Genomic DNA, 27302 nt, shown 5'->3' on the forward strand with positions numbered 1-27302 from the left:
GTTGCTCCACAGAAGAGGGTCACACCTTATATACTGTGTACCAAAAATACATTCTTGGAGAATAATAACATTACAGTTCTTTCTTCACTCATGTCCCTGACTGCTAGCCAGGCATTGGCAAGCTTTACTGATTCAGCGGGTACCGCAGACGCTGTCTGGGCCAGCGTCCGACTTCTTTTCTCTGCTTGCCCTGGAAAAAGACAGTGGTATCCCTGTAGTCTGTGATCTGTCTCTTCAAATGTTCGCCTGACCTCATTATCCAGAGCACTCTATAAAGGTAGTCTGCTACACAGCCCCGAGTCTGTGAAGGAGCAGAAAACTGCCTTGGAAGTGACAAAGCAAAATAGAATGATCTGTCTAGCCAGGCTTGGAAAATACAGTTGCCAGGTTGTTATTGGTCTAAAGAAAACGCCCGAGCAATGTGCTGGCCACCACCGTCTGTTGCTGAAACACTGCTGTGAACACTTTTACAGAAGCACCAGAAACTGAGAGGAAAGTCTGCTCCTCTGCTAGCATTCCTGCCCACTAGCTGTTCTTCAGGAAGTGCTTTGTACTTTATGAGTGATCACAAACCTCAGAGCATGGCTGCACCCATCTTCCCACATTGCCAGCTAGTTGGCCTATAAAGCACGTGTCTTTTCTTTCAGTAGGGCCACACTGTGGGAAGACTGCTCAGGTAACTTGTGTTCGAATTTCTGGTCTTCCACCTATTGACCTTGGAGAACCACTCGACTTCTCTTATCCTTGGTATTCTTACCTGTAAAATGGAGGTGAGGGCCACTGCTGCGTGTGGCTGTTGTGCAGCTGAAATAAGAAAATACATCCAAAAGCAGCACCGTATCTGACACAGAGTAGGTACTCAACAAGTGTTAGATTTCTTTTGTGCAAGTCAGGGGGACAGGATCTGGTGGTTCCTCCTTACTATCCCACAAGCACTATTGTGACATTGTTAATGTTGCTTAACCAATAGACAGTCATGTACACTTCTTGACAGGAAACCATAATTTTTTTTTGAATGGTATTTGAGCTTGGATTCTCTTCAAGGCAGAGCCTGAGACAAGACTAGGGTGCACGTTGCACATATTTATTTGGAAGGTGATTCCAGGGACTAGGAATGAGGGTCTGATGAGAGTTGGGCAGAAAAGGAAGACAGGCCAATTGAAGAGTATGTTATCAAGGTCACTGCTGTGGACAATGGAGGTGGATTCCACCTGGACCTTCTACGAAGCATGCACAATGCCCCGAAGGATGAGACGCACCGTCACTTCTCTGTCAGTCCTGTGTTGCAGTGGTTAGGGTTTGTGTTAGTCCACCGCCCTTCCAAGTTATCCATGTCTGCCAGCCTATTTTTTTTAAAAATACTGATTTATTTATCAGCTGCAGAGGGTCTTAGTTATAGCACAGGGCATCCTCAATCTTTGTTGTGGCACACAGAGTCTTTAGTTGAGACATATGAACTCTTAGTTGTAGCATGTGGGGTCTACTTCCCTGACCAGGGATTCAGTTCAGACCCCTGCATTGGGAGCTGGAGTCTTAGCCACTGGACCACCAGGGGAGTCCCTCCATCAGCCTATTGAGTACACCCATGGGTGCCTTCCTGGGTGTTCATTAGAAGGACTGATGTTGAAGCTGAAACTCCAATACTTTGGATACCTGATGGAAAGAGCTGACTCATTTGAAAATACCTTGATGCTGGGAAAGATTGAGGGCAGGAGGAGAAGGGGACGACAGAGGATGAGATGGCTGGATGGCATCACTGAATCAATGGACATGCGTTTAGGTGGACTCCGGGAGTTGGTGATGGACAGGGAGGCCTGGCGTGCTGCGGTTCATGGGGTCACGAAGAGTCCGACATGACTGAGCGACTGATTGAACTGAATGGGTGCCTTCCTGTACCAAGGATTATTGGGGAGAACTGAGTCAAGGCCTGTGTGGAATGCCCATCCCAGCCAGGACTGGCTAGATAATTTGTGGGATTCCAGGGCAAAATGAAAAGGCTGGCTTCTTTGTTTAAAAATTATTGAGAATTTCAAGACACCTACAGAAGAGCACTAAACCAAGCCCTTCTAAACGAGATGTCCTGTGCAACCACCTAGGTCCCGTGCCCCATGAACCCAGCCCTGACCCAATTAGGGACAAAGCCAAGTAAATGTGAGTGGAGGCACCATTGGTGCCAGAGGCAATATGCCAAACTTGAGAGTTTGAACTAAAATTGGTCTAAGCCCATTGTGGTGATCTCATTTCCCTTCTAGAGTGATTAGGTTAAGGATGGTCACGTCCTGGCCAGTAACATGTAAGAGCGTTAAAGCATAACACCAAAGGGTATTGGGTAGAGGGAAGTGAGCAAAGCAAAAGTGTTTCTCTTGCTCTTTCCTCTCTCCCTTCTGCTAGAGATGCTGTCCTGTGAGAATATAGTGCTGGGAGACGCAGCAGCCATCTTGTAGCTCTGAGGAGACATCGCAGCTACTCTGAGCACCAGGTCCTTGGAAGCCTCTGTTGAGTTTCTGGACCCACTCCGGAACCACTACTTTAGGACTTGCTGCTCAGTAACAATAAACATCCCATGAGTAAAGTCACAGTGGCCAGAAGCATTCCGAACTTCTATAACTCTGAAAAATGTATCTTCTCTTTTTGTCCACACATTTCCCACATTCTCTGAAGCAGAGTAAAGGCTTAACAATAATCTGTAGACTACGCTTTGATCAAGCCAGGGCAGATGAAGAATTAATTAAAGAAGTAAGTTGTCACTTGCATTTGAATGGGTAGAGGAAAGACAGCTCTAATTTACTTTCTCTATCTGGATAATCTGCATCTTTTGCCTCTAGCTGCTTTTAAATTTTACTTGCTGGGAAGAGTGATAAGAAAGGACATGACAGTTGACTTCTCCATGCCCTCACTGGTGGGAATTTAACCACTATGGATCTTCTTTTCTAGGGTCAAGCTGTTTAAACTTCCTAGAGAACACTGCTGTATCTGCCCGCCCTGAATTCCCTTCGTCTGGTAGTGAATTCCGTGTTATCTTAGAGAACTGTCCAGACTCTTAGCCTGCATTCTTGCTACCACTTTAGAATCAAGGTACCTGACCCTCCTATGACCAAGGTCTGGGCAACTAACCCAGAGGCCAGTTGGACTTTCTCTCCAGGAAAGCTGACTCCTAAGGCAGTGCCCTGAACAGATTAATTCTTGCTGTCTAAATGTTGAGTGATCCAGGGTCCCTGTCCTTGCTGAAGCTTATCCTTAGAGTCTGTGAGCTAGCCCATATTTTTTTTCTCTCTTTACTTTCTTTTTTTTTGCCTGTTACCTGCAATTTCTACGGCACATCACCAAAGAATCAAAGACCCAAACTTCAAACCCAGAATTTAGAGGAAATGGAAACCCTAAATGTAGATAACATTATCCAGCAGTGAAATATGTATAAGTGAAATCCCTTCCTTTTACATATTCTCTCACATTAACTGAAAATCTATTTAGCAGCCTAATTGCAAAACTGGCTTCAATTATCTATCTTTCCATGTATTCATGTAATTCTGCAATGTGACTTGGTCACTCCTCCCACTAAAAGATGGAGTCTGTTTCCCCATTATTGACTATGGAATGGATTGGCTTTGTGATTTGCTTTGGACAACAGAATGTGGTCAAAGCAGTGAAGCGTCTGTTCAAAGGTTAGGCCTCAAACGGCTATGCTTGCTTCTGATCGACCTCCTGTGGCCCTGTGACTGCCATGCGAACAAGCCCAGGCTAACCTCCTGTAGTATGTGAGGCCCCATGGAGCAGAACTGATGGATTCCAGCCAGGCCCATCTTAGACCAGAACGCCACTGACACTCAGCCTATGAATAAGCCAGTCCAAAAATCAGAAAAGCTGCCTACACGTCTACAAATGCATGAGTGAGTCCATCCGCAACCGGAAGAACCATTCAGATGATTAACAACCCCCTGAGCAAAAATAAATGGTCATTGTTTTAACCCACTGAGTTTTCAGAGAGTTTTTATACAGTAATAGCTAATTGATACCACCTATAAATAAAGCCTAAGGCACTGCACTGGTATTTAACCAATTATTATGTGCTTAATAAGTACCTAGCACTGTGCTCACACATTAGTGCTTATTGAGATTCTCATGGTAATCCCATCGGTTTATTTATTTATTTGTTTGCTTATTTGTTTTAAAAATAATGAGGCCCCTCTCTACCTAGAGAGGCAAATATTTAGATAGTATGAGAACTATACTATCAAATGTTAATTAGGAAATTTATCTGGCAACAGAATTGTTTTTTTAAATTGGGCATTAGCACAGTCCATCACTTTGCCAAAATCAGAAGGAGATTCTGTTTTAACAAGGTGTTGTGAGTGATAACTGTGGATCTTGGGCCGTGATTATTCCTACCATCTTTCTCCCTTCTTTATTTAGCACATGTCTGAAAAATTGAATTGAATATTTAATCTGCCAAGGGCAAGACTTATGGTTCTAGTGAAGACTGGAGTAACTTCAGGTTTGTGAGCCAAACCACAGTGGTACAGATTCAGAAAGCTTGAGTCAGCTCTGTGATCACTTTTGGAAAATTCTAAAACTGTCTATCCATGTAGAGCCAACGTATAACAAGGGGATTTGGTAGAAACAACTAGGTTTCAATGAAGCAATTCATTTCATGGACTAGAAGGATAGATTTCAGTAATGGGTGTGTTTGATTTTCTCAGGCTTTGAAATAAATTTTTGAAAAGCTGTGTTTTAATCTGGTGCCTAAAGCCAGTAGTTGTAGAGGACAGTGGTTCATTTAAATAGATGAAAAGTAGAAATATATTTAACACAGTCCCATGATTTTTACTATACAAGGTATTTTCTAACAAAATGGAATTTTGAAATCACTGCTGCTGCTGCTACTGCTAAGTTGCTTCAGTCGTGTCCGACTGTGCGACCCCATGGACTGCAGCCCACCAGGCTCCTCCGTCCATGGGATTCTCCAGGCAAGAGTACTGGAGTGGGGTGCCATTGCCTTCTCCGGTTTCCAGGTTAGCAGGTCTAAATGTTCACTCCACCTAATCAACACCAGTCTTTCCATGTTTTGTTTTCTTCCATATTTAGAAACAATTAAGCAAAACTCAAGGCTTCTCAGTGTAGCCTTAAGAAACTCAAATTACTTAGCCCTCCCAGCAAAGTTCAGGTTTCAAAATAGGATCATTAAGGGAGGAGAAGCTAAATCTCTTCCAAATCCAATTACAATTTTACCTGATTATTGATCTCAGATTCCAAATGTTAAAGACATAGTTCACTCTCACTTCTTGCAACTGGTTTTGTGTCACCCTTTAAGCTTCAGAGCAAACATAAGGATGCCAAGAGTCCTGGACATTTTGATTCTCTGTGTTTGTTGTCTTAGACTGCCTTGCTATATTTCATTTGCAAGCTTTTGATGAAGCAAAGTTTTGATCTTGATTTATGTGTCCTTAGCACTTTTTATCAAGATTGGAAAGGGAAGAGAAAAAAAAAAATAACTTCCTAGTTTTTCTCTGGAGGAATATAATTTCTTACAAGTATTTCTAAATGGGTCAAACGCATTTTATAAATCCATTTCATTCCCAAATGCTATCTTTTGAGAAGATGTAAAATAGAAAGAGAGAAGAGAATATTCTTGGTTCTCCATCCCTTAGAAGCTTCTAGTTCTTGAGACATTTATTTCAATGTAATCTATTCATAAATGTGCTTTTATTGTTTAGTATCAATGAATACTGGAAGGAGGAACTCCCCAGTGAAGATATCCTCAAAATCCTCAAGGAAACAAATTTAGATGGGAATAAAATCCACAAAACAAGAGAAAGTTTGAAACTAGGACATGCTAGAACTAGGATCAACTAGGAATGTTAAAATGCAAATATAGTATGGAGATAAAAATTGAATAGATGAGCTTCATATCAGCTTCCTTACTGCTGAAGAATGAATGGGTAAACTGGAAGGTCAAACTAAGTTTATCTCCCAGAATGAAGTTCAAAAAGATAAAGAGAATGAAAAGTTAAAGAAAAGTTCAGAGAGAACACATCTATATATTTAGTACAGTGTCAGAAGCAGAGAATAGAAGAAATAGTGAAAAGATAACATTGAAGAGATACTAGGAAGAACAACCCAAAGCTAAAGGGGAAGAAATGAGCTCTCAAATAGAAAATTCCTATCAAGTGTATGCTACTGCTAAGTCGCTTCAGTCGTGTCCGACTCTGTGTGACCCCATAGACGGCAGCCCACCAGGCTCCCCAGTCCCTGGGATTCTCCAGGCAAGAACACTGGAGTGGGTTGCCATTTCTTTCTCCAGTGCATGAAAGTGAAAAGTGAAAGTGAAGTCACTCAGTTGTGTCCGACTCTCAGCGACCCCATGGACTGCAGCCTACCAGGCTCCTCCATCTATGGGATTTCCCAGGCAAGAGTACTGGAGTGGGGTGCCATAGGAAAATAATAATAACACACACCTGTAGGCATATCATGTAAAATTCCAGAGCACCAGAGATAAAGTGAACATTCTAAAAGCTATCAGAGGGAAAAGACATAATAATACAAGAAAGGAATGGCAATGAAATTATCAACAACACTGGAGATCATCAGTCAATATGCTAAAGGAAAATAATTTTGGACTCAGAATTCTATATCTAGCCAAGTGGAAAGACAAAATAGATATTTTAACACATACAAATATTTGAAAAATTTACTATCCAAAGACTCTCACTGAAAAAACTACACTAGGGTGTACTCTTGCAAGAAAAAAAAAAAGTGAATCTAAAGGAAGGGTGCAAAAAGTCACAGTGAGCAAATAAATCAACAAAAAATATAGTAGTGAATCAAAATGCCAGGAGCAATATCAATAACCTCAGATATGCAGATGACACCACCCTTATGGCAGAAAGTGAAGAGGAACTAAAAAGCCTCTTGATGAAAGTGAAAGAGGAGAATGAAAAGGTTGGCTTCAAGCTCAACATTCAGAAAACGAAGATCACGGCATCTGGTCCCATCACTTCATGGGAAATAGATGGGGAAACAGTGGAAACAGTGTCAGACTTTATTTTTCGGGGCTCCAAGATCACTGCAGATGGTGATTGCAGCCATGAAATTAAAAGATGCTTACTCCTTGGAAGGAAAGTTATGACCAACCTAGATAGCATATTCAAAAGCAGAGACATTACTTTGGCAACAAAGGTCCGTTTAGTCAAGGCTATGGTTTTTCCTGTGGTCATGTATGGATGTGAGAGTTGGACTGTGAAGAAGGCTGAGCGCCGAAGAATTGATGCTTCTGAACTGTGGTGTTGGAGAAGACTCTTGAGAGTCCCTTGGACTGCAAGGAGATCCAACCAGTCCATTCTGAAGGAGATCAGCCCTGGGATTTCTTTGGAAGGACTGATGCTAAAGCTGAAAGTCCAGTACTTTGGCCACCTCATGCGAAGAGTTGACTCATTGGAAAACTCTGATGCTGGGAGGATTGGGGGCAGGAGGAGAAGGGGATGACAGAGGATGAGATGGCTGGATGGCATCACCGACTTGATGGACGTGAGCTTGAGTGAACTCCGGGAGTTGGTGGTGGACAGGGAGGCCTGGCATGCTGCGATTCATGGGGTCGCAAAGAGTCGGACACGACTGAGCGACTGAACTGAACTGAACACTATTCTTCCCAACTTCCATGTTACTACTCTCTGAAATTTTAGTCCCAGCTTGTTTTTAAACACATAATTTTTAAAACATTATTCATTTTGATTTCAGTTCATTTCAGTCACTCAGTCGTGTCCGACTCTGCGACCCCATGAATCGCAGCATGCCAGGCCTCCCTGTCCACCACCAACTCCTGGAGTTCACTCAAACTCACATCCATCGAGTCGGTGATGCCATCCAGCCATCTCATCCTCTGTCGTCCCCTTCTCCTCTTGCCCCCAATCCCTCCCAGCATCAGAGTCTTTTCCAATGAGTCAACTCTCCGCATGAAGTGGCCAAAGTATTGGACTTTCAGCTTTAGCATCAATCCTTCCAAGGAACACCCAAAGAATAGTGTAGAGAGAAATAAAAGTAAGTCAAGTGTCTTTTTTTGTTTGGAGAATAGAGATTTTGATTAAATTATGTGTTTAAATAAAGTAACCACTTACATGCCCACATGCATACACATATATAAAACAGTAGAAGTGGGAAATGTGGAAAAAAGCAAATGCAGCCAACACAATAAAAGATAAGACTAGAGAAGAAGAAATGGAAAAAAAAAAGGAGAGTCAAGAGAAAAAGACTTTGCCTTAGTGACACTGTCTGAACTCCTGGAATCAGCCTTGCCTGACTCTCGATCACTCCTGGACCTCTTACTTACTTGAGTCATTCAGTCACCCTTTTGGCTAAACTTAGATTAGATGTGTTTCTACCACATGAATTCATCCCAAAGCATCTTAATTAATTCAGCCGTCATATTCATCACCCATATTTTTGCTTCACTTGCCTTCCTTTTCATGCTGAATTAAATGCTCACACTTTACCACAGTGTGTTAAAATTTATTTCTGAAAACTTACAAGATATAAATAATGAAAAAAAAAATCACCCATTGCCAGATTCCTCATTTCTCTGGCTTTTCAATATTTCAACTTTGCCATTCCCTAGCCCTGCAGAGAGATGCCATCTATTTTTCCATCTCAGAGTCTGGGACACACGATCTTCTGTTGGAAAAGGATTTAAAAAAAAAAAATCAACTTCTTCCACCAAAATTACGCAAAAATGAAACACAAGTTATGCCATTTATACAGTATTTTCATACTCAGTTTGACCTGAGATGATAACTTGGGGACAATTAAATAGCCATAAAATAAATCAACCTCAGAGAGCCGATTTCCCAGGTCTAACATTCCTCAGAGTTCCAAGTAGAGTTTCTAATCAGTTTTATTCACATAGGAAAGTACTTCCAGTCATATTTTTCTTCCTGCTGCACTCACAGGCCAGGATTTTCTCCTGACTGTGTGCAAAATAAAAAATACCCCTTACTAGATCACTCTTTCTCTGTTTATAGAGAACCTGAAAGGGAAAGTGTTAGTTGCTCAGCGGTGTCCAACTCTTTACGACCCCATGGACTGTAGCCCACCAGGCTCCTCTGTCCATGGAATTCTCCAGGCAAGATACTGGAGTGGGTAACCATTCCCATCTCTAGGGGATCTTCCTGACCCAGGGATTGAACCCAGGTCTCCTGCACTGCAGGCATATTCTTTACCGTCTGAGCTACCAGGGAAGCCCCTTGTGTATGAATTTATCACACTTTGTTCATCAGCTGTTAGATATATTTAGGTTGTTTCCACTTTGGGGCTATTATGAATAATGCTTCTATGAACATTCACGTATAAGTTTTGTGCAGACATACCATTCCAATTTTCAAGATGCTTTTTGAGAAACTTCCAAACTGTTCTCCAAAATTACCATACCGTCTTATAATCCTACCGTAATGTGAGTTTCAATTTCTGCACATCCTCACCTATACTTGCTATTGTCTTTTTTATTATAGCCACTTAGTGTCTGTTATGGAGAAGGCAATGGCAACCCACTCCAGTGTTCTTGCCTGGAGAATCCCAGGGACGGGGGAGCCTGGTGGGCTGCTGTCTATGGGGTCGCAGAGTCGGACACGACTGAAGTGACTTAGCAGTGTTTGTTGAGAGGTATTTCATTGTGGTTTTGATCTATACTACTTAATGACATGTGCTGTTGAGCATATTTCTGTGAACAATCAGACTGAAAGTAGTGTAGGCTCAGAAACAACTGGAGGCAGGGTCACAAATGCAGCCAAGACCCCCTCTCTCTTTCCTTATCACCTGCTCTGCTTTTCCTGGCAGGTGAGCTGAGTGTTTGTCTCTTTCATCAGAGACAAACTTCTTCCACATGGCTCCTGTAAGTTCCTGCCATCAGACAGGGCCTGACTCCTTTTCTCAGGAAGCTCTGATTCATCTGCCTTGGGTCAGACACTCAGGACTAGATCAGTTAATAGTGAACAGGAAATCAACACAAGACAAAAACATGGCAGCTCCCAAAGGAATCACACAACTGAAAAAGGACGTGTGGTTCTCAAGAATGCCTGTGTGTGTGCTCAGTTGCTTCAGTCATGTCCAACTCTTTGAAACGCCATGGACTGTAGCCCACCAGGCTCCTCTGTCCATGGGATTTCCCAAGCAAGAATACTGGAGTGGGTTGCCTTTTCCTTCTCCAGAGTATCTTCTTGACCTATGGATCAAACCCATGTCTCCTGCACTGGCAGGTAGATTCTTTACCACTGAGACACAAATAGGGAAATGTTATTTCCAATAGAAAGAGGAGAAACTGATAATACAAAATACTATTTGTCCATGTCACTACTGACTTTGAAGAGCAAAAGGTACTAGATTTTTAGTCTCTAAACGTTTTATAATGGCCTTTGGTCAAAAGCCTTAAATTTTTTACTCACCTGAACTATTGCCAAATATAAAGGAATGTATAGTTATACTCTTACTGTATATTAGTGACATTCTTGATGTTGGTTGTCTACTTAAACAGCAATATTCTGGGGCCAATGTAACGTTATAACACAGCTTTTGAAGGAAATGCGATTGCAATAAATGACGGCACTGTTCTGTTTGTATCGAAACTTTAATTGACCTCACCAAAAAGGATTCTGACGACATGAACTCACGGGTTACAGTCAGGCAGCCCGCAGGCCTGACTTCACTTTATAACATTTATTGTTTGACTCACACGACAATTTTTTTTTAAGGTGAATTAGTCTCCTACACTAAAAAATCTGGAAACTTCACACAGAAATCTGAATTTTTAGCTTCTCTTGGAAAATGAAAGGCACTTCCCTTCCACTCCCATTCCTCTGCATGCATGTGGTTTGTAACCACTGATTTAATTTTTTTTCCATCTCTAGTCATCAATTGTCTCTGAGGAAGCATATATCAAGTTTCTAAGTCATAGTTACTCATGGCCTTGCTGACCTATAAGGTGATAGGACATAAATGAGGGTTTTGCTTCACAGCTGAATGAAACAAAAATCTCTTACATAGGTATTTAAAGCTTGTGATCATTTTAGTTTCAGGCTCTTGTATTACAAGAAGGAAAATTATAGAGACAACATAAATCCTCTTCACAAAATCAGGAGTCTTTGTGTTAATTCTTGGTCTTCTCTCAAAACAGACAACTCCTAGTTTTAATTACTCACTACTAGTACTCTTGCCTGGAAAATCCCATGGACGGAGGAGCCTCGTGGGCTGTAGTCCATGGGGTCGCTAAGAGTCAGGTACGACTGAGCAACTTCACTTTCACTTTTGACTTTCATGCATTGGAGAAGGCAATGGCAACCCACTTCAGTGTTCTTGCCTGGAGAATCCCAGGGTCGGGGGAGCCTGGTGGGCTGCCGTCTATGGGGTCGCACAGAGTCGGACAGGACTGAAGTGACTTAGCAGCAGCAGCAGCAGCAGAGGATTATATTTATCTAATACTATTCTGTATTTTCATTATCAATTGTCATAAACCATCTTTAGTAAATAAAATAAATGTATAGTTATAATAATATAAATATAGTTAACAATACTGTATTTCATATTTGAATGTTGCTATGAGGGTATATCTTTAAAGTTCTCATCAAAATAAAAAAGGTTTTGTTAACTATGTAAGGTGATGGATGTTAAACTAAACTGTGGTGATCACTTTGCAGTATATACAAATATGGAATCATATGTTGTACAACTGAAATCAATATAATGTCATATGTCAATTATATCTCACAAATTAAAAAAAAAAATCTTTTTAGCTTGAAGTACTCTAAACAATTCTGGTTCTAATCTAAGGCTATCTGGTTGTCATCTTACTCTAATTGATGGCAGGAAGTTTATAATCTTGCCCTTTACCTTAGTCAACCCAATGAACGATGGCACTCTGTGTTATTAGTATTTCAATTCAGTGTCTTAAGACTCAAGAGGCTAAGGTATTGGGCCGTCTTATCCACTGACTGCCTGAGGTAGACCATGGGCTATGCTACCCAGATCCCTCTGAGGAACAAGTAGTTTATTCCCTCAGATGTTGGGCGTGCTGCTGGAAGATGTATTCAGCTGTCAACCCTACTGAAACTGCCTTCCTCACAGTCATGTCTTCTCCGAGGGCAGTCGACATCTGAAGAATTCTTGCTTGAGATATAAAATCCTGCCCCTCTTCATTCCAGCCCCAAGACTCCCAAGGCCTCCAATGGGAGTTCAGCTTCTGTTTAATCTTGCTTCTCTGCGTCTTTCCACAGGCGTTGACCTCAAGCTCCCTTTAGGAACCGTTTGCACCCTAATCTCCAGCTTGGAGCTGGCTTTGCGGAAGCTATCTTGTGAAACTGTTAGGAAGAGGCTGGCTATGAATGAGGGCAGTGCTTCAGAGAGGAAGCGAAGAAACTAGGAAGGCTGAAGCACAGGATTGCTATATGGGAGACGAGGCAAAATAGCAAGTGGGGCAAGTGTCTGAAAGCCCAGCAGGAAAGACTCCATTGATTCTCAACCAGAGCTCCCAGAGAGCAGAAACCAAGCAGTCCTGGTTATCCTCCTCCTGTTTCCTATTAAAGTACTCATGAGCACAAAGAAGATGAAAGTCACACTGGCATTACCAACTAGGAGTGCTCCCCAGCTATCTGCCAGATGTCAGGAAGGACGTTTTCGTAGCAAAGCCTGGAATGAGAAGCTAGGGGGATGCACCTTAGAGGGGTTCTAAGTAGGGAAAAGTGAGAAGGTGAATACGGGCAGAACTACAGACTGCTAGAGATGACTGCCCCCATGAGGGCAGAGGAATCAATCCTGAAGGTCAGACGTCCTCTCTTGTAAGGACCAGGGGATCTGTCCTTTAGAGTGAATGGATTTAGAATAAAAAGAAACCCGCAGGCTAACAAAGATGGGCTAGGTGGCTTGCCCATCCAGTCCTCCAATCTGAGATGCAAACAGAGGATTCTAACACTCACCGTTGCCCCATGATTACAGGCATTCACCAGAGCTGAATATAGTTCTCCCTTTTCAAGGATAAACAATATTTAAAATGTGGTAGGGGAAGCCCATGAAACATTATATAACATAAATGATAGAGAATTTGGCCCTTGAGGTTTTCAGAATAACATGTGTTTGGAAAATATTTCTATAGGAGACCTAATTGATTTTAAGAAACCATCAGCTTTGCACTCTGAATAAGATTAAGGAAAACATGGATGTTTGAAATAAAAGATGAACTATGAAATAGTTATAACAAACTGATTTTTTTTTTAAAGGAGCTAGTTGAGATGGAATCAGAAATCAAAAACTGTATCAGATGGAACTATTGTTAAAAAAAAAAAAGTTAAAATATAATCACATAATTAGTCACACACTGACAGAGAAGAAAACTGAAGCAGTGATTTGGAGAATTAGCTTGAGAAGAAGGAAGCAATAGAAAAAACATAGGGAAGTAACCTATTTTTTTCTGAGTAGTGTGATTTTCATCTGTTTATTTGTTCATTGTTTTCATCTTCTTTCTACCTAAAAGATCCACTGACTGGAAATTCAGAATTTATTCTCACTGTGCTCTCACCCCCTTGATTTTATAAATATCAATCAAATGTCACTCTGTGGCATCTGTTTCCCTCACCATGCACAAAAGAGAATGTTGAACTGTTATCTTCAGAATGGCCAATCAGCAGTGCCACCCCCCTGGATATCTATTATCTTAACTCTGTGGTTCTCAGAACACTGGGAGGGAGTGTTCTCAAGGTTACTCAACATTAAAAAAAAGGAAAATGGAAATGCTGAGAGTGAAAATATGATAAATAGGTAGGGCAGAGACTAGATAATAATTCCAGATAAAAATTATTCCTTTTGCTTATGGCAGAAAAAACTATAAGCAATAAATTAACAGAAACAGATTATGAAAAATTAATTAATTAATAGAAAACTTTGCTGATATGAAGATGTGTCACAGTGCATGGAATTCAAGAGCCCATCATATACCCAAACAGGAAAGGTAAGAAAAAAGTGAACACCTAGACATGTCCTATTAAAATTTTTAGTTTCAAAAAATTTTGAAGTGTGCTACATATAGGAGAAAGACATGATGTACAAGAAAAACTGTAAGTGTAAAATGAGAGGTATTCTTTACCTCTCATGTAGAGATGAAATCATAGACAGGAAGGAGGGCTGTAGAAAGAACAAGGGAGTCAAAGTTTGAACTATTACAGTAATTGCTTGTCACAGCAAGTCCTGGATCCAGGACTGGAGTCACACTCGCTATCTCTGGTAGTTTCTCAGGCTCCTTTGAGCTGCTCATCCTTTCCCTCTGCTCTGCCAAGAATGAATGACCTTTCACCAATGCTGTGGTCAGCTAGTACACGTTGTATCTTCACAATCAGGTTCAGTAAGGACCAGGCCACCATCAGGTTGACCATCCTGAACTCATCCGTCATCACCCCTTTGAGGCACCTGATCTGTTGGATCATCTGTAGTGAGTTTTGTTTTCAGTCTGTGGCCATAAACAAGCACACTAGTTTGCTATTGCTGCTATAACAAATTAGCACACACTTGGTGGCTTAAAACAACTCAACTTTATTATTTTACACTTTTGTGGATGCTGGAAGTCTGAGATGGGTTTCACTGGGATAAATCAAGGTGTCAGGAGGTCTGAAGTCTCTTTCGAGGGCTCTATAGGAGAATCTGTTTGCCTGTTCTTTCCAGCTTCTCAAGGCTGCCCGCATCCCTTGGAACATGGCCCCCTTTCGTCTTCAAAACTAACAGCAGTTGGCTGAGTTCTCATTACACTGCATCGCTCTGACCTTCCCTTCTGCCTTCTTCTTCTACATTTAAGAACTCTTGTAATTATATTGGGATCACCTGAATAATCCAGGGTATACTCTCTTTCTTAAGGTCAATTTGTTAATAACCTCAGCTCTATCTGCTACCTTAATTCCCCTTTGCCATACGACCTAATGGGTTTTAGGAATTAAAACATAGCCATCTTTGGAGTTCCACTATTCTTTCTACTACAACAGGCTTCTCTGGTTTTGCTTCTGGCTACCTTAACTATGTGGCTTCCCAGATGGCTCAGTGGTAAAGAAACTGCCTGCCAATGCACGAGATGTGGGAGACTTGGGTTTGATCCCTGGGTCAGGAAGATCCCCTGGAGGAGGAAATGGCAACGCACTCCAGTATTCTTGCCTGAAAAATCCCATTGACAGAGGACAGGCCACAGCCCATGGGGTGGCAAAGAGTTGGACACGACTCAGTGACTGAGCACACACACCTTAACTATGCATTAGCACTTCCAGAGAAGATTGGTGATATAAAAAAGGTAAATGTTATAAATGTCATTTATAAGAGTTTGATGAAGGAGGGGGTAACACATGGCTAAAATATAGAACTAAGATTAAATCAGATAAAGCATGTGAAATCCTCTACCCTAGACTTTACCCAGAACCTTTTGATTAAGTGGAATCTGAAGTTGATACCCCAGTTCCTTTCAAAGCATGGCTCCTAGAGTTTGGTCCTTCATCCACTTTTACACAGGAGTCATTATTTCACAAAATTCTCGCTACCATCTTTCTCTTCTCCTCCCCATCATCCCGAAAATATTTTTTTATTTCTCCTTTGGATACATTCAGCATGGAAAGGCTGCCATGGACATTGTGTTTGCTTTATCACTGTGGACCAAGAGTCTGTAATCTTGATCATCACTTTTCTGGATTTTCTTTTGTGCTTCTCTGGTGGCTCAGATGGTAAAGAATCTGTCTGCAATATGGGAGCCCCAGGTTCAATCCTTGGGTTGGGAAGATCCCCTGGAGAAGGGAATGGCAATCCACTCCAGTATGCTTGCCTGGAAAATTACACGGACAAAGGAGCCTGGTGGGCTACAGTCCATTGGGTTTCACAGTCAGACACAACTGAGCGACTAACACACACAGCAATGTATCAAAGTGGTTGTCTCTCTGTGGTCCTGCCAATAAAATGTTGTCAAACTTTCACACTTTTGCCATCTGATAGATGAGAAGTGATACCAACATAGTTACAATTTTCACGTCTCTTATTTTGAATAAGCTTGACCATCTTATCATTAAGGGTCATGGAAAATACGTTTTAATTTCAATGTATTTGTTGCTTGTAGTATTTTCTCACTTTTTAAAGTTGGAGAGAACGGGATGGGTATGATTAGGTATGAAACCAGTTTATATTGAGCCAAAGGTAATGGCCAATATGTTTCTTAGAGAAAGATCTATGAAGCTTTACTTGAAATATTGCATGGAGGAAACTGTATTCATCAGATTTTAACATGAATTCATATAGTGAATTTCCTTACAGTATCTTGCCCTCACCAGAGTGCTCTTCTTTAGCTATGTATCAGATGCACACACAGAATTTTGTTTTGAAAAAGAAAAGAAATAGATGCTTTGACCCACTTATGGACATTTAGACCCGGAGACTCTGGAGTCCTGGTAGGTTGTTTTTTTTTGTTTTTAGTTTTCTGGAGGTATTTTTTTGTTTGTTTCTTTGAACTGAGAAGATGATTCTGGGCAGAAGAATGTACTTGTTCAATAGTTATTTATTGGGTGTCTTCCAACTACCAGGGAATGAACTGGCTGGCAGATACAAGGAACACAACCGTGATAAAATCAGACACAGCCTCTGTCCTCAGAGACTGGAAAAATATACACCAAAGATATTGAATAGATTCACATGAAGTGTCATCAGTGCTCTGAAAGGACAGGGGGTTGAGATAGAGTAACCGGAAGGAATGCTTCTGGACAGTACAGTCAGGGACGATCTACCTGACGAGGGAACACTCAAGCTGATTTGCAGAAGCAAAATGGGCTTTGGGGCCGTGTACCTAAACTTTTAAGGGCTACCGGAAACACCCGAACAGAATTCACATAAAGTCCTTCGCTCAGTGCCTGGTTCATAGTAAATGCCAGCTGCTATGATGATGATGCAAATGATTTTCTGTTCAGCCAGATTTTCTTCCTCTAAGGTCCATTCCTGACTGTTAGTTGCTCAGTTGTGTCCAACTGTACGATCCCATGGCCTGTAGGCTGCCAGGCTCAGCTGTCCATGGAATTCTCCAGGCCAATATACTGGAGTGGGTAGCCATTCCCTTCTCCAGGGGATCTTCCTGACCCAGGGTTGAATCCAGGTCTCCTGCACTGCAGGCAGATTCTTTACTATCTGAGCCACTGACTAAACTGCTGCATTAAACCTTCCTTAGTGAATGCAGCCCACACACAAGTTTGCTCACCAGATGTTTACGGGACCTCTACTGTTTGTCAGGTACCACCCTCAACTCTGGGGATACACTGGTCAGGTCCACTCAGCCTTCACAGAACATATGTTACAGTAGTAAACTACATTTCTCAATTTTCTTTTCTTTTCCAGACTCAATAGGATTGCACACTCCTGGAGGGCACTGGACTTATCCTTTTTTTAATCCCTCCCCACAGTTCCTGACATAAGCTAAGTGTTTTGTAAAGTGCTAAACTCAGTGACCTTTTAGCTGGTCCAGTGTGCATCATCCTCTCAGCAGCCAAGGACTCTGAGACCTGTCAGTGCTACTAGGAGAAAGAAGAGAATAAATGTAAAGTCTGACACATGAAGGCCAAAAAACTATCTTTATACCTTGAAAAAAGGCCAACATCTCTACCACTACAGACTGCTGAAAAGTTTGAAGTTATATGGTACCAAAACTCAGATCCTGCTGGCATGGCCTTTAAACAAGTGATTGTTATAAATGTGTTGGTTTTGTTACTGTTGTTAACCAAAAAAAAAATTTTTTTTTCTTAAGAGAATATGTTCATCGATCCTGGAGAAGCTTCTGGATTCCTAATATGAACTAAAACCCTCCCTCCACGTTGCCCACTATTACCCCACCACCCCACCACGTGTATGCGTATCTACATCTACGTAGAGTGTAACGTATTTACACACTATGTGGAGTCTACAATTTTATTCCAAATCTCCTATTTCCTCCAAGTCAGTGCTTTCCAGCATAATCATGCAAATGATTTTCTGCTCAGCCAGATGTTCTTCCTCTAAGGTCCATTCCTGACTGTTAGTTGCTCAGTTGTGTCCAACTTTTTATGACCCCATGGCCTGTAGGCTGCCAGGCTCATCTGTCCTTTATGCCAATAACTTATTGAGTTACAGTTCATTTATTATGAGTTTGTTGTTACTACTGTTGAACACTAAGTCATGTCCGACTCTTTGCCATCCCACAGACTGCAGCACACCAGGCTCCTCTGTCCTTCACTGTCTTCCACAGTTTGCTTAATTCATGTCCATTGAGTTGGTAATGCTATCTAACCATCCTATCCTCTATCACCCCCTTCTCCTCCTGCCTTCAATCTTTCCCAGCATCAGGGCTCTTCACATCAGGTGGCCAAAGTATTGGAGCTTCAGCCTCAGCAACAGTCCTTCAGATGAATATTCAGGGTTGATTTCCTTTAGGATTGCCTGGTTTGATCTTGTAGTCCAAGGAATTCTCAAGAGTCTTCTTCAGCACCACAATTCAAAAGCATCTATTCTTCAATTATGAGTTTAATATTAAATAATACAGGATGCCCCTTTGGGTGTGAATTTCAAATAAACCACATATAATTATTTAGTGTAAGTGTATCCTTGCAGTATTTGGAATATGTGTATTAATCACACTTAGTTGTATCTGATTTTTTGTGACCCCATGGACTGTAGCCTGCCAGGCTCCTCTGTCCATGGAATTCTCCAGGCAAGAAAACTGGAATGGCTTGCCATTTCCTTCTCCAGGGGAATCTTCCTGACCCAGGGATCAAACCCTGGTCTCCCGCATTCCAGGCAGATTCTTTATCAGCTGAGCCACCAGGGAAGCCCATTTGGAACATAGTTATATTAAAAAAATTATCTGTTTTTGTATGAAATTCTAATTTCACTTGGTGCCCTGTATTTTTATTCACCAGATCAGGCAATCCTACTTGTTATAGGTCTTTACCTATGCTGTTTCTCATAACCCCTTAAAAAATTATGCAAAGTAAGAATGCTAATTTTACAAATAAGGTACCTGATATTTAGAAAGAGAGAGTAATATTAACATCCTCAAGATCATACTGGCATGTGGTAGAATCAGGATGTGAAGCTAAGTGTGTTCAAACATGAAGGCCCTGTTTTCATACTTCTCAAGAAAACCAGTAATTGTCACAACCGTTTTGTCCAGAGCTGAATCAAACTCGAGTTTTATAATGTGAGATTAAGGGACATGCTTTTGCAGTTCCCAAAACACAGCTCTTCACTGTGCTGAGACTTGGCACCATCGGCCCCTTCTCACCATGTGAGTGCTGCTCAGGCTTCATGACTCAGCTCAGAGGTTACCTCACTGAGGAAGCTTCTTTGGTCATCAGAGCTGATCATTCTATGGATCTTCTCGGCACTTGTGCAGTACACTGCAATGATCTTCTTAAGGCTCTGTCTCCCTCAGAAGGCCATGAGTTTCCTGAGGTGGGCACCATGTCGTTTTTCCAGTGCCCAGCATGGAAGTAGAGCTTCAGTAAATGCCCAAAGGCTGAAGCCCAAATCCTAGGCATCCAATTTATATAAATTCTGCCTAAAGCACATATGAGATCACTGACTTGTTAGACAATGGATCGCCTGACTGTTTTTGAAAAATGACATCAGAAAATGGAGATTAGAAACTAACTTAACTGAATAATGTGAATCTTTATAGAGGCACATTTATTCACTCCATAAGTTGTAAATGATTCTATTTGAATTGTTATAGTCCAACAGCTAAATATATGTTCATAATACAGTCTACTAAATTTCTACATTTTAAATATCTTATGAAATATATTGATAGTAATTAGACATGTCCATAAACCATTTTTCAAGACTTTAATATCTTAGTTTTCTAAGGGTGTTTTTTTCAACAACAAAAATAAATATAGCATTAGTGTAATAATAAAAGAAACTAACCTAACTGCTGCTGCTGCTGCTACTAAGTCACTTCAGTCGTGTCCGACTCTGTGTGACCCCATAGACGGCAGCCCACCGGGCTCCTCTGTCCCTGGGATTCTCCAGGCAAGAATACGGGAGTGGGTTGCCATTTTCTCCAATGCATGCATGCATGGTAAGTTGCTTCAGTCGTGTCCAACTCTGTCTGACCCCAAGGACAACAGCCCACCAGGCTCCCCTGTTGATAGGATTCCCAGGCAAGAATACTGGAGTGGGTTGCCATTTCCTTCTCCAACCTATCTAGATATAGACAAGAAAATCGTATCTATTACTTTACTATTTAACTTGAGAAGAACCTTATCAATTACACTTTTTTTTAATGATCCTATTTTGCTGTCACCTTTGACATAGTTTTAAGCTGTTTTGTTGCACAATTATCTTGAATGGAACATCTAAGAATGAATCAGCTTTAGTTAACACTCATAAATATCTGAAAAAGCAGAAGGGAGGAGTAAAGCAAAGATTAGTCTCATTCCTAGCTTGACAAGGTTCAAATTCGTCATTTAAAAAAGCCAATTTTGTGTGAAAAATGAAATCGTTTTACATGCTAAAGATACATGTGCTTGGCATATAAGGATGTTATTTCTTAATATATTCCCTTGAATATATTCCAGATACTTTTTTAAAAGGTCTTTTAAAAATGAATTATAATTGCGGTGAATATGGGGCTTCTTGATGTCATTCCTCCTTTGTGGACAGACTCAGTGATTTCCAAAGGCTCCCAATTACATTATTGAAAAGAAATACAGTACTCTTGTCCCTTGGCTGACCTGCTCGTCATCTCAAACTGAAACACATATTTAGTGCCAACAAAGTGCTACTTCATTGAGAACAGAAATACATCCATTCCCTCTGGTTTTGAGTTGGCCTAATATGTCCAGGTTCTGTAGCTCTTTTTCTGAAATATTCCAGACAAGAATAATGATGGGTTGATGCCCTTTCCAAAATGATATGTAAATACTATAAAAGGCATCTACTTATACTAGTCAATAAGTGTTTTAGGAATGATAGACAAATTCAAATTTAGATAATTTCTGTTAAGACAAATAATGACCAGATCCAAATGGCAACTCTTCTTTGGCAGAAGCCCATTTGGGAAAACCTTGAATTTATTCTTTTATGCTGAGGAAGTGACTGATGCAACCTAGGGTGTGACTTCATGTACTGGACACAGCTTTATGTCACAAGGAATTCTGTCTAATGGTGGAATCCCAAACATCAACTACATAGTCTAAGCAGCATCTTGGGAGCCGAAGTGAACTCCTCCTAGGTCGACGGAGGTGAGCACACTGCTGGCTCTTCCTCTGTACACGTGGGGGAAGGAGAGAGACGCAGGTAACAGGTAAGGACACTGACTGCGGAGTCAGACTGCTGGAATTTGTCTCCCAGATCTAAGGCTTCCTGACCTTGGACGAGTTTGCTCTGAGCCTCGTTTCTTCCAACTATAAAAGAGAAAATGATAACAGTTATCTACCTCATAGATTACTGTGAGGATCAGTGAGACAGGTGGATGATTCAGCTCAAGGCCCAGCAAGGTAAGTACACAATCTGTTCGTGCTTTCCTGCCTGTCAGAATGATGGAAATCAGTGGAACAGTCCACTGGCACGCAGGTAGACAACGTTTCAGCTTCTGACCACAACTTCCTCTGGATTGATTTCAATGAATAGTGTAAATCATATTTGAAAGGAGCAGAGATTACAAAAAGGAAGAGATGGCAGGGACTCAGGATTTTAAATGCCTCTATTCTTTCTGTTCTTTCCCCTTGGCTTCCTTTCCACCTTAGTTTCTTGAAGGAAACAAAAACAGACGCACAAAAAACAGGTCAGGAAAATACATGTTAAAAGACTTTGGCCTAAATCCCTATACAGACAAGAGTAAGCTGAGCTGGCCTTTGGGGAAGATCTGTTTCACGTGGCTAGAGGCAGGCCTAGGGCCTAAAAGCAAAGGAGCTCCTTGCAACCCTTTCCTCCCTAAGCCCATACCCAGGATTCTCTGGATCTGACTATGCTAACAGCATGGAAAGGCGGATGTGGGAAGAACGAGTAAGTCAGCAGAGAAGCAACACATTCAAGAGACCACGCATCCCTCACCTGGTGCTCACCTGGTCCAGGCTTTCTCAGCAGGTGAGTGTGAGCCCCAGGATTCCTGGCCTAGATAAATACTCACTGAAGAGAGAGAAAAAGTCAGATGTTATTTGCTCAGTCGTGTCTGACTTTTTGTGATCCTATGGACTACAGTCCACCAGGCTCCTCTATCTTTTGGATTTCCCAGGCAAGAATACTGGAGTGGGTTGCCATTTCCTTCTCCAGGGGATCTTCCAGACCGAGGGACTGAACCTGGGTCTCCTGCATTGCAGGCAGATTCCTTACTGTCTGAACCACCAGGGAAATCCTCAGAAGACAGAGCCAAGAGCAATCACCACAGCTGGCTCAGAACTTTAACTTGTTCTATTCTCCTCATTTGTAAGCTCCTATTATGTGCTGGGCACTTATTCCAGATGCTGAAACCCATGCATCCCAGTTTAGAAGTCAATGATAACCAAAAAGAGCATTCAAGCCCTAGACCCTGTGCACCTCAAACTTGCCTTTTTCCTCAGAACTTGACTCCTTTCCTTCATGTTAATGATTTTGCCCTCTACCTTGCAGCTTCCTGAGGACAGGGTGTGAAAGAGGGGAAGAGAGGGACCAGAAGACAGGTTTGAGGTTCCAGAGCTGGCAAATAACAGAGGATATCAAGAGAGGAGATGTGTTTTTGATTGCTTTTCCTAGTTTCACTTTTGTCAGCATCAAGGTCAAAAGCAGTGGTTCTGCTGACCCAAGTGGGTTCTGTTCTCCCAAAGCCTCTTTAGATTTTAACTCAAGACACAAAGTCTCAGGCCTTCCCTCTCAGTTCCAAGTTATTACAAACCTCACATTTCTGTCACTGGACTGTCCTTTGGCTCCAAATAGAAAATTAAGTTTTGATCTTGACTGGGCTTGCACCAGACCAGAAGAGATTCAGGTAGATAGTCTGTACTTGTTTGCTTTAGGAAATGATTTGCCTGCTTGACATCCCAAGCAGGAAGGTTTTCATATAAGAGTAGCTGAGACCAATAATAATCCACTCAAGTGTCATGAGCTGAAGTGAGACCAGGTTCTAGAAACAACAAAAAGATGCTCCACCAGACACTTCCTTTCCAGACCAGTCCCAGTCATCAGCTATACTATGTTGGTCCCCAAATGGAGCTGCAGGATCCATGGAAAGCTCAGGACAGACTCCACTAAATCATCATAGAGCCTGGTTTTTTTTGAGCTGCTCCTTAAGATTCCTATTCATTTATCCCCATGATCTATAAAAAATAAATTGACTTACATTAACATGCTTATATTTTAGCTTGGGGAAATTGAAATTCCACTAACCAGGACACTTTGTATTTGAAAATAAAGAACAGAATTCAAAGAGGGTAAATATCCTCCAGACTTCATGATGTAAGTGTTTTCTTGTTTTCTATCATGAACATACTCTCTCTGGAACTCTCTTCATTTCCCAGGTGAAAATAAAAAGGTGTAATGTGAAGAAGCTAAGTGACCCTCTTCAAGTCACATAGCTTGTCAGTTGCAGAGGTCACACTAGACTGCAGGACTGGACTTCTGTCTAGGGCTTTTGTTTTGTTCTCAAACACATGACAACCTTTCTATTGTACACAGACCAAAAATATTCTAAATGAGATGGGAAATTATTTACTGGTTAAAACAAAGGATTTCAAAAGATGGAAAAAACAAACTGTGGTACAGCCATTTCTAGGAGACATGGCCTAGGAGGAAGCGCAGGCTGCAGCAGGTCAGGGACCAGGGGACAGTGGATCCAGGAGTCAGGAAGACAGTGCCTGTGCTTACGAATGGCTTGATGATATAGGAGATCCCCAAATATCATTATGAGACATGGATTTGGGCTGGGTATCTAGACTACAGCAACTGCAAAACCACTAAACAGAGGTAAGGATAGAAAGATTGAAAAAAGGAAAAAGAGGAAAAGAAGAAAAAGACATAAATAAACACAACTTCTACGCTAAAGCCAAAGACATTTCAAATGAAAAGAAATCTAATTTAGAAAAGAAAAACAAACAATAAAATCAATAACAAGAACATGAATTCATCCTGGATAAATAATTTTATGTTATAGGATGACAAAAACTTTAAAATAGATATTTAGAATGCCCAAAGAGACAAACTGAAGGTTAACTTTCATTTTAAAAGAACAACAAAAGATGAAACAAAAAGAAATAAAACAGGTGAATACGAAAAATAACCACTTAGAAGTACTGGGAATTATTTTTAAGTAGTCTTGAAGTTTTTAAAAAGTAGTAATAAAATTAAAAAACAAAACAAAAAGACCTCACCATATAGGGTAAACTCTAGGCTAGACACTAGTACGGAAATTAGAAAGCAGCGAGAGGCAAAGGGTTGAAAAATATATAAAAAGGCTGTGAAGAGACCTGGAGGATCAGTTTACAGGTGAATAGATTGAAAGGGTCCAACATACATCTAACAGGAGTTTCAGAAGAGGAACTCATTATTTCTTGTAGCTCTTCCATAAATGCCCAGAAAGGGAGGAATAGCATCTCTCCCTCATTTGGCCAAGCCAGGTATATACTACCTGCACATATCCATTCAATCAGGTTGGCAACGTGCTGTCAGTTTTTGCCCACCCCAAATGCATGCAAATGTTGCCAGAGGGCAGGATGCACTGTAACCCAGACCTCTGGAGACATTTCTGATCCATTTAATACCACCTCCTCAAGCATCCTATAAATGCAACACTAAAGCTGGAAATTTCCCCCTACAATTTGGTTTTAAACCTGACGGCTAATGCTACTAATTCAGCAGAGGAATATTCCCACTTAGTTGTTTTCAGCTCTTAAGGATCTCACCTCAATTATTTCCGATTCCTAGTGGCCTATGTTTTAGTTATGTCCTAAAACACAGGCCATTTAGTTAAGACCCCACCTCTGGGGTCTCAATTCTCCTGCAAAATAATAGTCCTCACCTTTGAATGGGGGAGCCTACAGCTCTGCACTTTAATCATGTAAAATGCAACCATTTCAATACGTTCTTCCTGTGGTTATTTTGATGTAATGGCCCGGGGGGCAGAACATGCTGTCCAGACATCCCTCCCTAAAGGCAGTGCCTTTAGTCTTACTTAGTTTCCTGCTGAGCTGTAATTCCTTTTCTGTGCTAGTACTTACAGCCCATAACAAAGCCATGTAACAACCAAGTGTTTGCTCATTTTTTTTTTCCACTTTTGATTTCCCACAATTTTCGTTAATATATCTAGCTATTTGCCCTTTGGAGCCTTGTCCGCGCGTCCCTGTACTCACGCAATGCCTGGCGTTCCATAAACCTAGCCAGGTCACCCTCTGTGGAAGTAGCTTGCCAGCCTGGGATTTTCCCTGTGAATAATGGGCTTTCCCCTAGCATGGCCCCTTTATTCATTCCTGCATTGTTTCCAGTTTACTGCCTGGCTTGCCAATTATTGGAGGATGGAAGGAACGCAGTGTCCACCAAACAGAAGGCATCTTGAGAACAAAATGCCAGGCAGGCAGCTCTGTGTAATCAATGAGTCATTTGACTTTACCTGTAGGGTAACTTACAGGGTGGGAAGGGATCAGGTGGATAATCCAGAGACACTCACAGCTGTACTCTGCATTATCAGGAGACCACTGGGATAATTTTATAGTTAACCTAGGATATGAGGTAGGTACTTGGAAACAGGACAAGCATTCCTAAGTCAAGATTCATGAATGGGAAACTAATCTCCTGGGCACCAGGAATTTATCAGCGAAGGTTTTCATCATTGCTTGGGGACTAACAGAGAATAGAGGCCACCTGGTCCTGTTCATTATTAAACAATACCTATTAACTATCTGATACATAGCCCTTAATGACAGAGAAGTGGTTCACTGTACAGTATAGTACTGGGTAGGGTCAGCGGAGGGAGAAACAGTAAGGGCCCAAGATGGCATCAGTTATGCTAACAACCACAGAGGGATTAAGTTTTATCTTCAGATCCTCAGATTGGGAAATATTTTGGGGCAATATTTGTATGTAATAAGATTCTCGGTTCAGTTCAGTTCAGTCGCTCAGTCGTGTCCGACTCTTTGCGACCCCATGAACTGCAGCATGTCAGACCTCCCTGTGTATCACCAACTCCCAGAGTTCACCCAAACCCACGTCCATCGAGTCGGTGATGCCATCCAGCCATCTCATCCTCTGTCGTCCCCTTTTCCTCCTGTAACCAATCCCTCCCAGCATCAGAGTCTTTTCCAATGAGTCAACTCTTCGCATGAGGTGGCCAAAGTACTGGAGTTTCAGCTTTAGTATCATTCCTTCCAAAGAACACCCAGGACTGATCTCCTTTAGGATGGACTGGTTGGATCTCCTTGCAGTCCATGGGACTCTCAAGAGTCTTCTCCAACACCACAGTTCAAAAGCATTGATTCTTCGGCGCTCAGCTTTCTTCACAGTCCAACTCTCACATCCATACATGACCACTGGAAAAACCATAGCCTTGACTAGATGCACCTTTGTTGGCAAAGTAATGTCCCTGCTTTTTATATGCAGTCTAGGTTGGTCATAACTTTCCAAGGAGCAAGCATCTTTTAATTTCATGGCTGCAATCACCATCTGCAGTGATTTTAGAGCCCCCCCAAAATAAAGTCTGACACTGTTTCCACTGTTTCCCCATCTATTTCCCATGAAGTGCTGGGACCAGATGCCATGATCTTCGTTTTCTGAATGTTGAGCTTGAAGCCAACTTTTTCACTCCCCTCTTTCACTTTCATCAAGAGGCTCTTTAGTTCCTCTTCACTTTCTGCCATAAGGGTGGTGTCATCTGCATAGCTGAGGTTATTGATATTTCTCCCGGCAATCTTGATTCCAGCTTGTGCTTCTTCCAGTCCAGCGTTTCTCATGATGTACTCTGCATAGAAGTTAAATAAGCAGGGTGACAATATACAGCCTTGATGTACTCCTTTTCCTATTTGGTCCATGTCCAGTTCTAACTGTTGCTTCCTGATCTGCCGGGGTCCAGCCCCGGCTGATCCAGGGTATTCGAAGGAGAGACGGCATCGGCGATTTATTTAAATATTAATTAGAGATATAAAGACTAATAGCATGAGGATAGCTCAGTAGGAAAATTCAGTGGATAAAAGAGGCTGAGTAGCTTGGTTTACGCGGAAAATCAATATAACCTGTGACACCAGGTTAGCTCTCACCACGGAGGCCACAGGCGCCTTCTCGAACAGTGGAAGGTGCCCCACCTTAGACACCTTCTCGAGTGGGTCTTAGAAGCCCAG

At 41.6% G+C, this 27302-nt stretch overlaps 1 protein-coding gene across 5 annotated transcripts in view; it reads right to left on the reverse strand.

Moving 5' to 3' along the window:
* MINPP1 (multiple inositol-polyphosphate phosphatase 1) overlaps window positions 1-27302 on the reverse strand; it is a 98705-nt gene that overhangs the window by 26920 nt on the left and 44483 nt on the right. The window contains exons 5-6 of one of the 5 annotated variants that reach the window (XM_070363689.1): window positions 22071-22134; window positions 8042-21410 (exon numbers count right to left, since the gene is read on the reverse strand). The exons of 2 other annotated variants lie outside the window; for them this stretch is intronic. In XM_070363689.1, the coding sequence (XP_070219790.1) occupies window positions 22086-22134 (49 nt within the window). In that variant the 3' untranslated portion in view covers window positions 8042-21410; window positions 22071-22085. Of the gene's footprint in view, window positions 1-8041; window positions 21411-22059; window positions 22135-27302 lie in introns of those variants that run through there. 2 more of the 5 variants (XM_070363688.1, XM_070363687.1) reach the window with 2 other exon arrangements.

The sequence above is a fragment of the Bos mutus genome, chromosome 26 (assembly GCF_027580195.1).
Source record: "Bos mutus isolate GX-2022 chromosome 26, NWIPB_WYAK_1.1, whole genome shotgun sequence".
Classification (NCBI taxonomy): Eukaryota; Metazoa; Chordata; class Mammalia; order Artiodactyla; family Bovidae; genus Bos; species Bos mutus.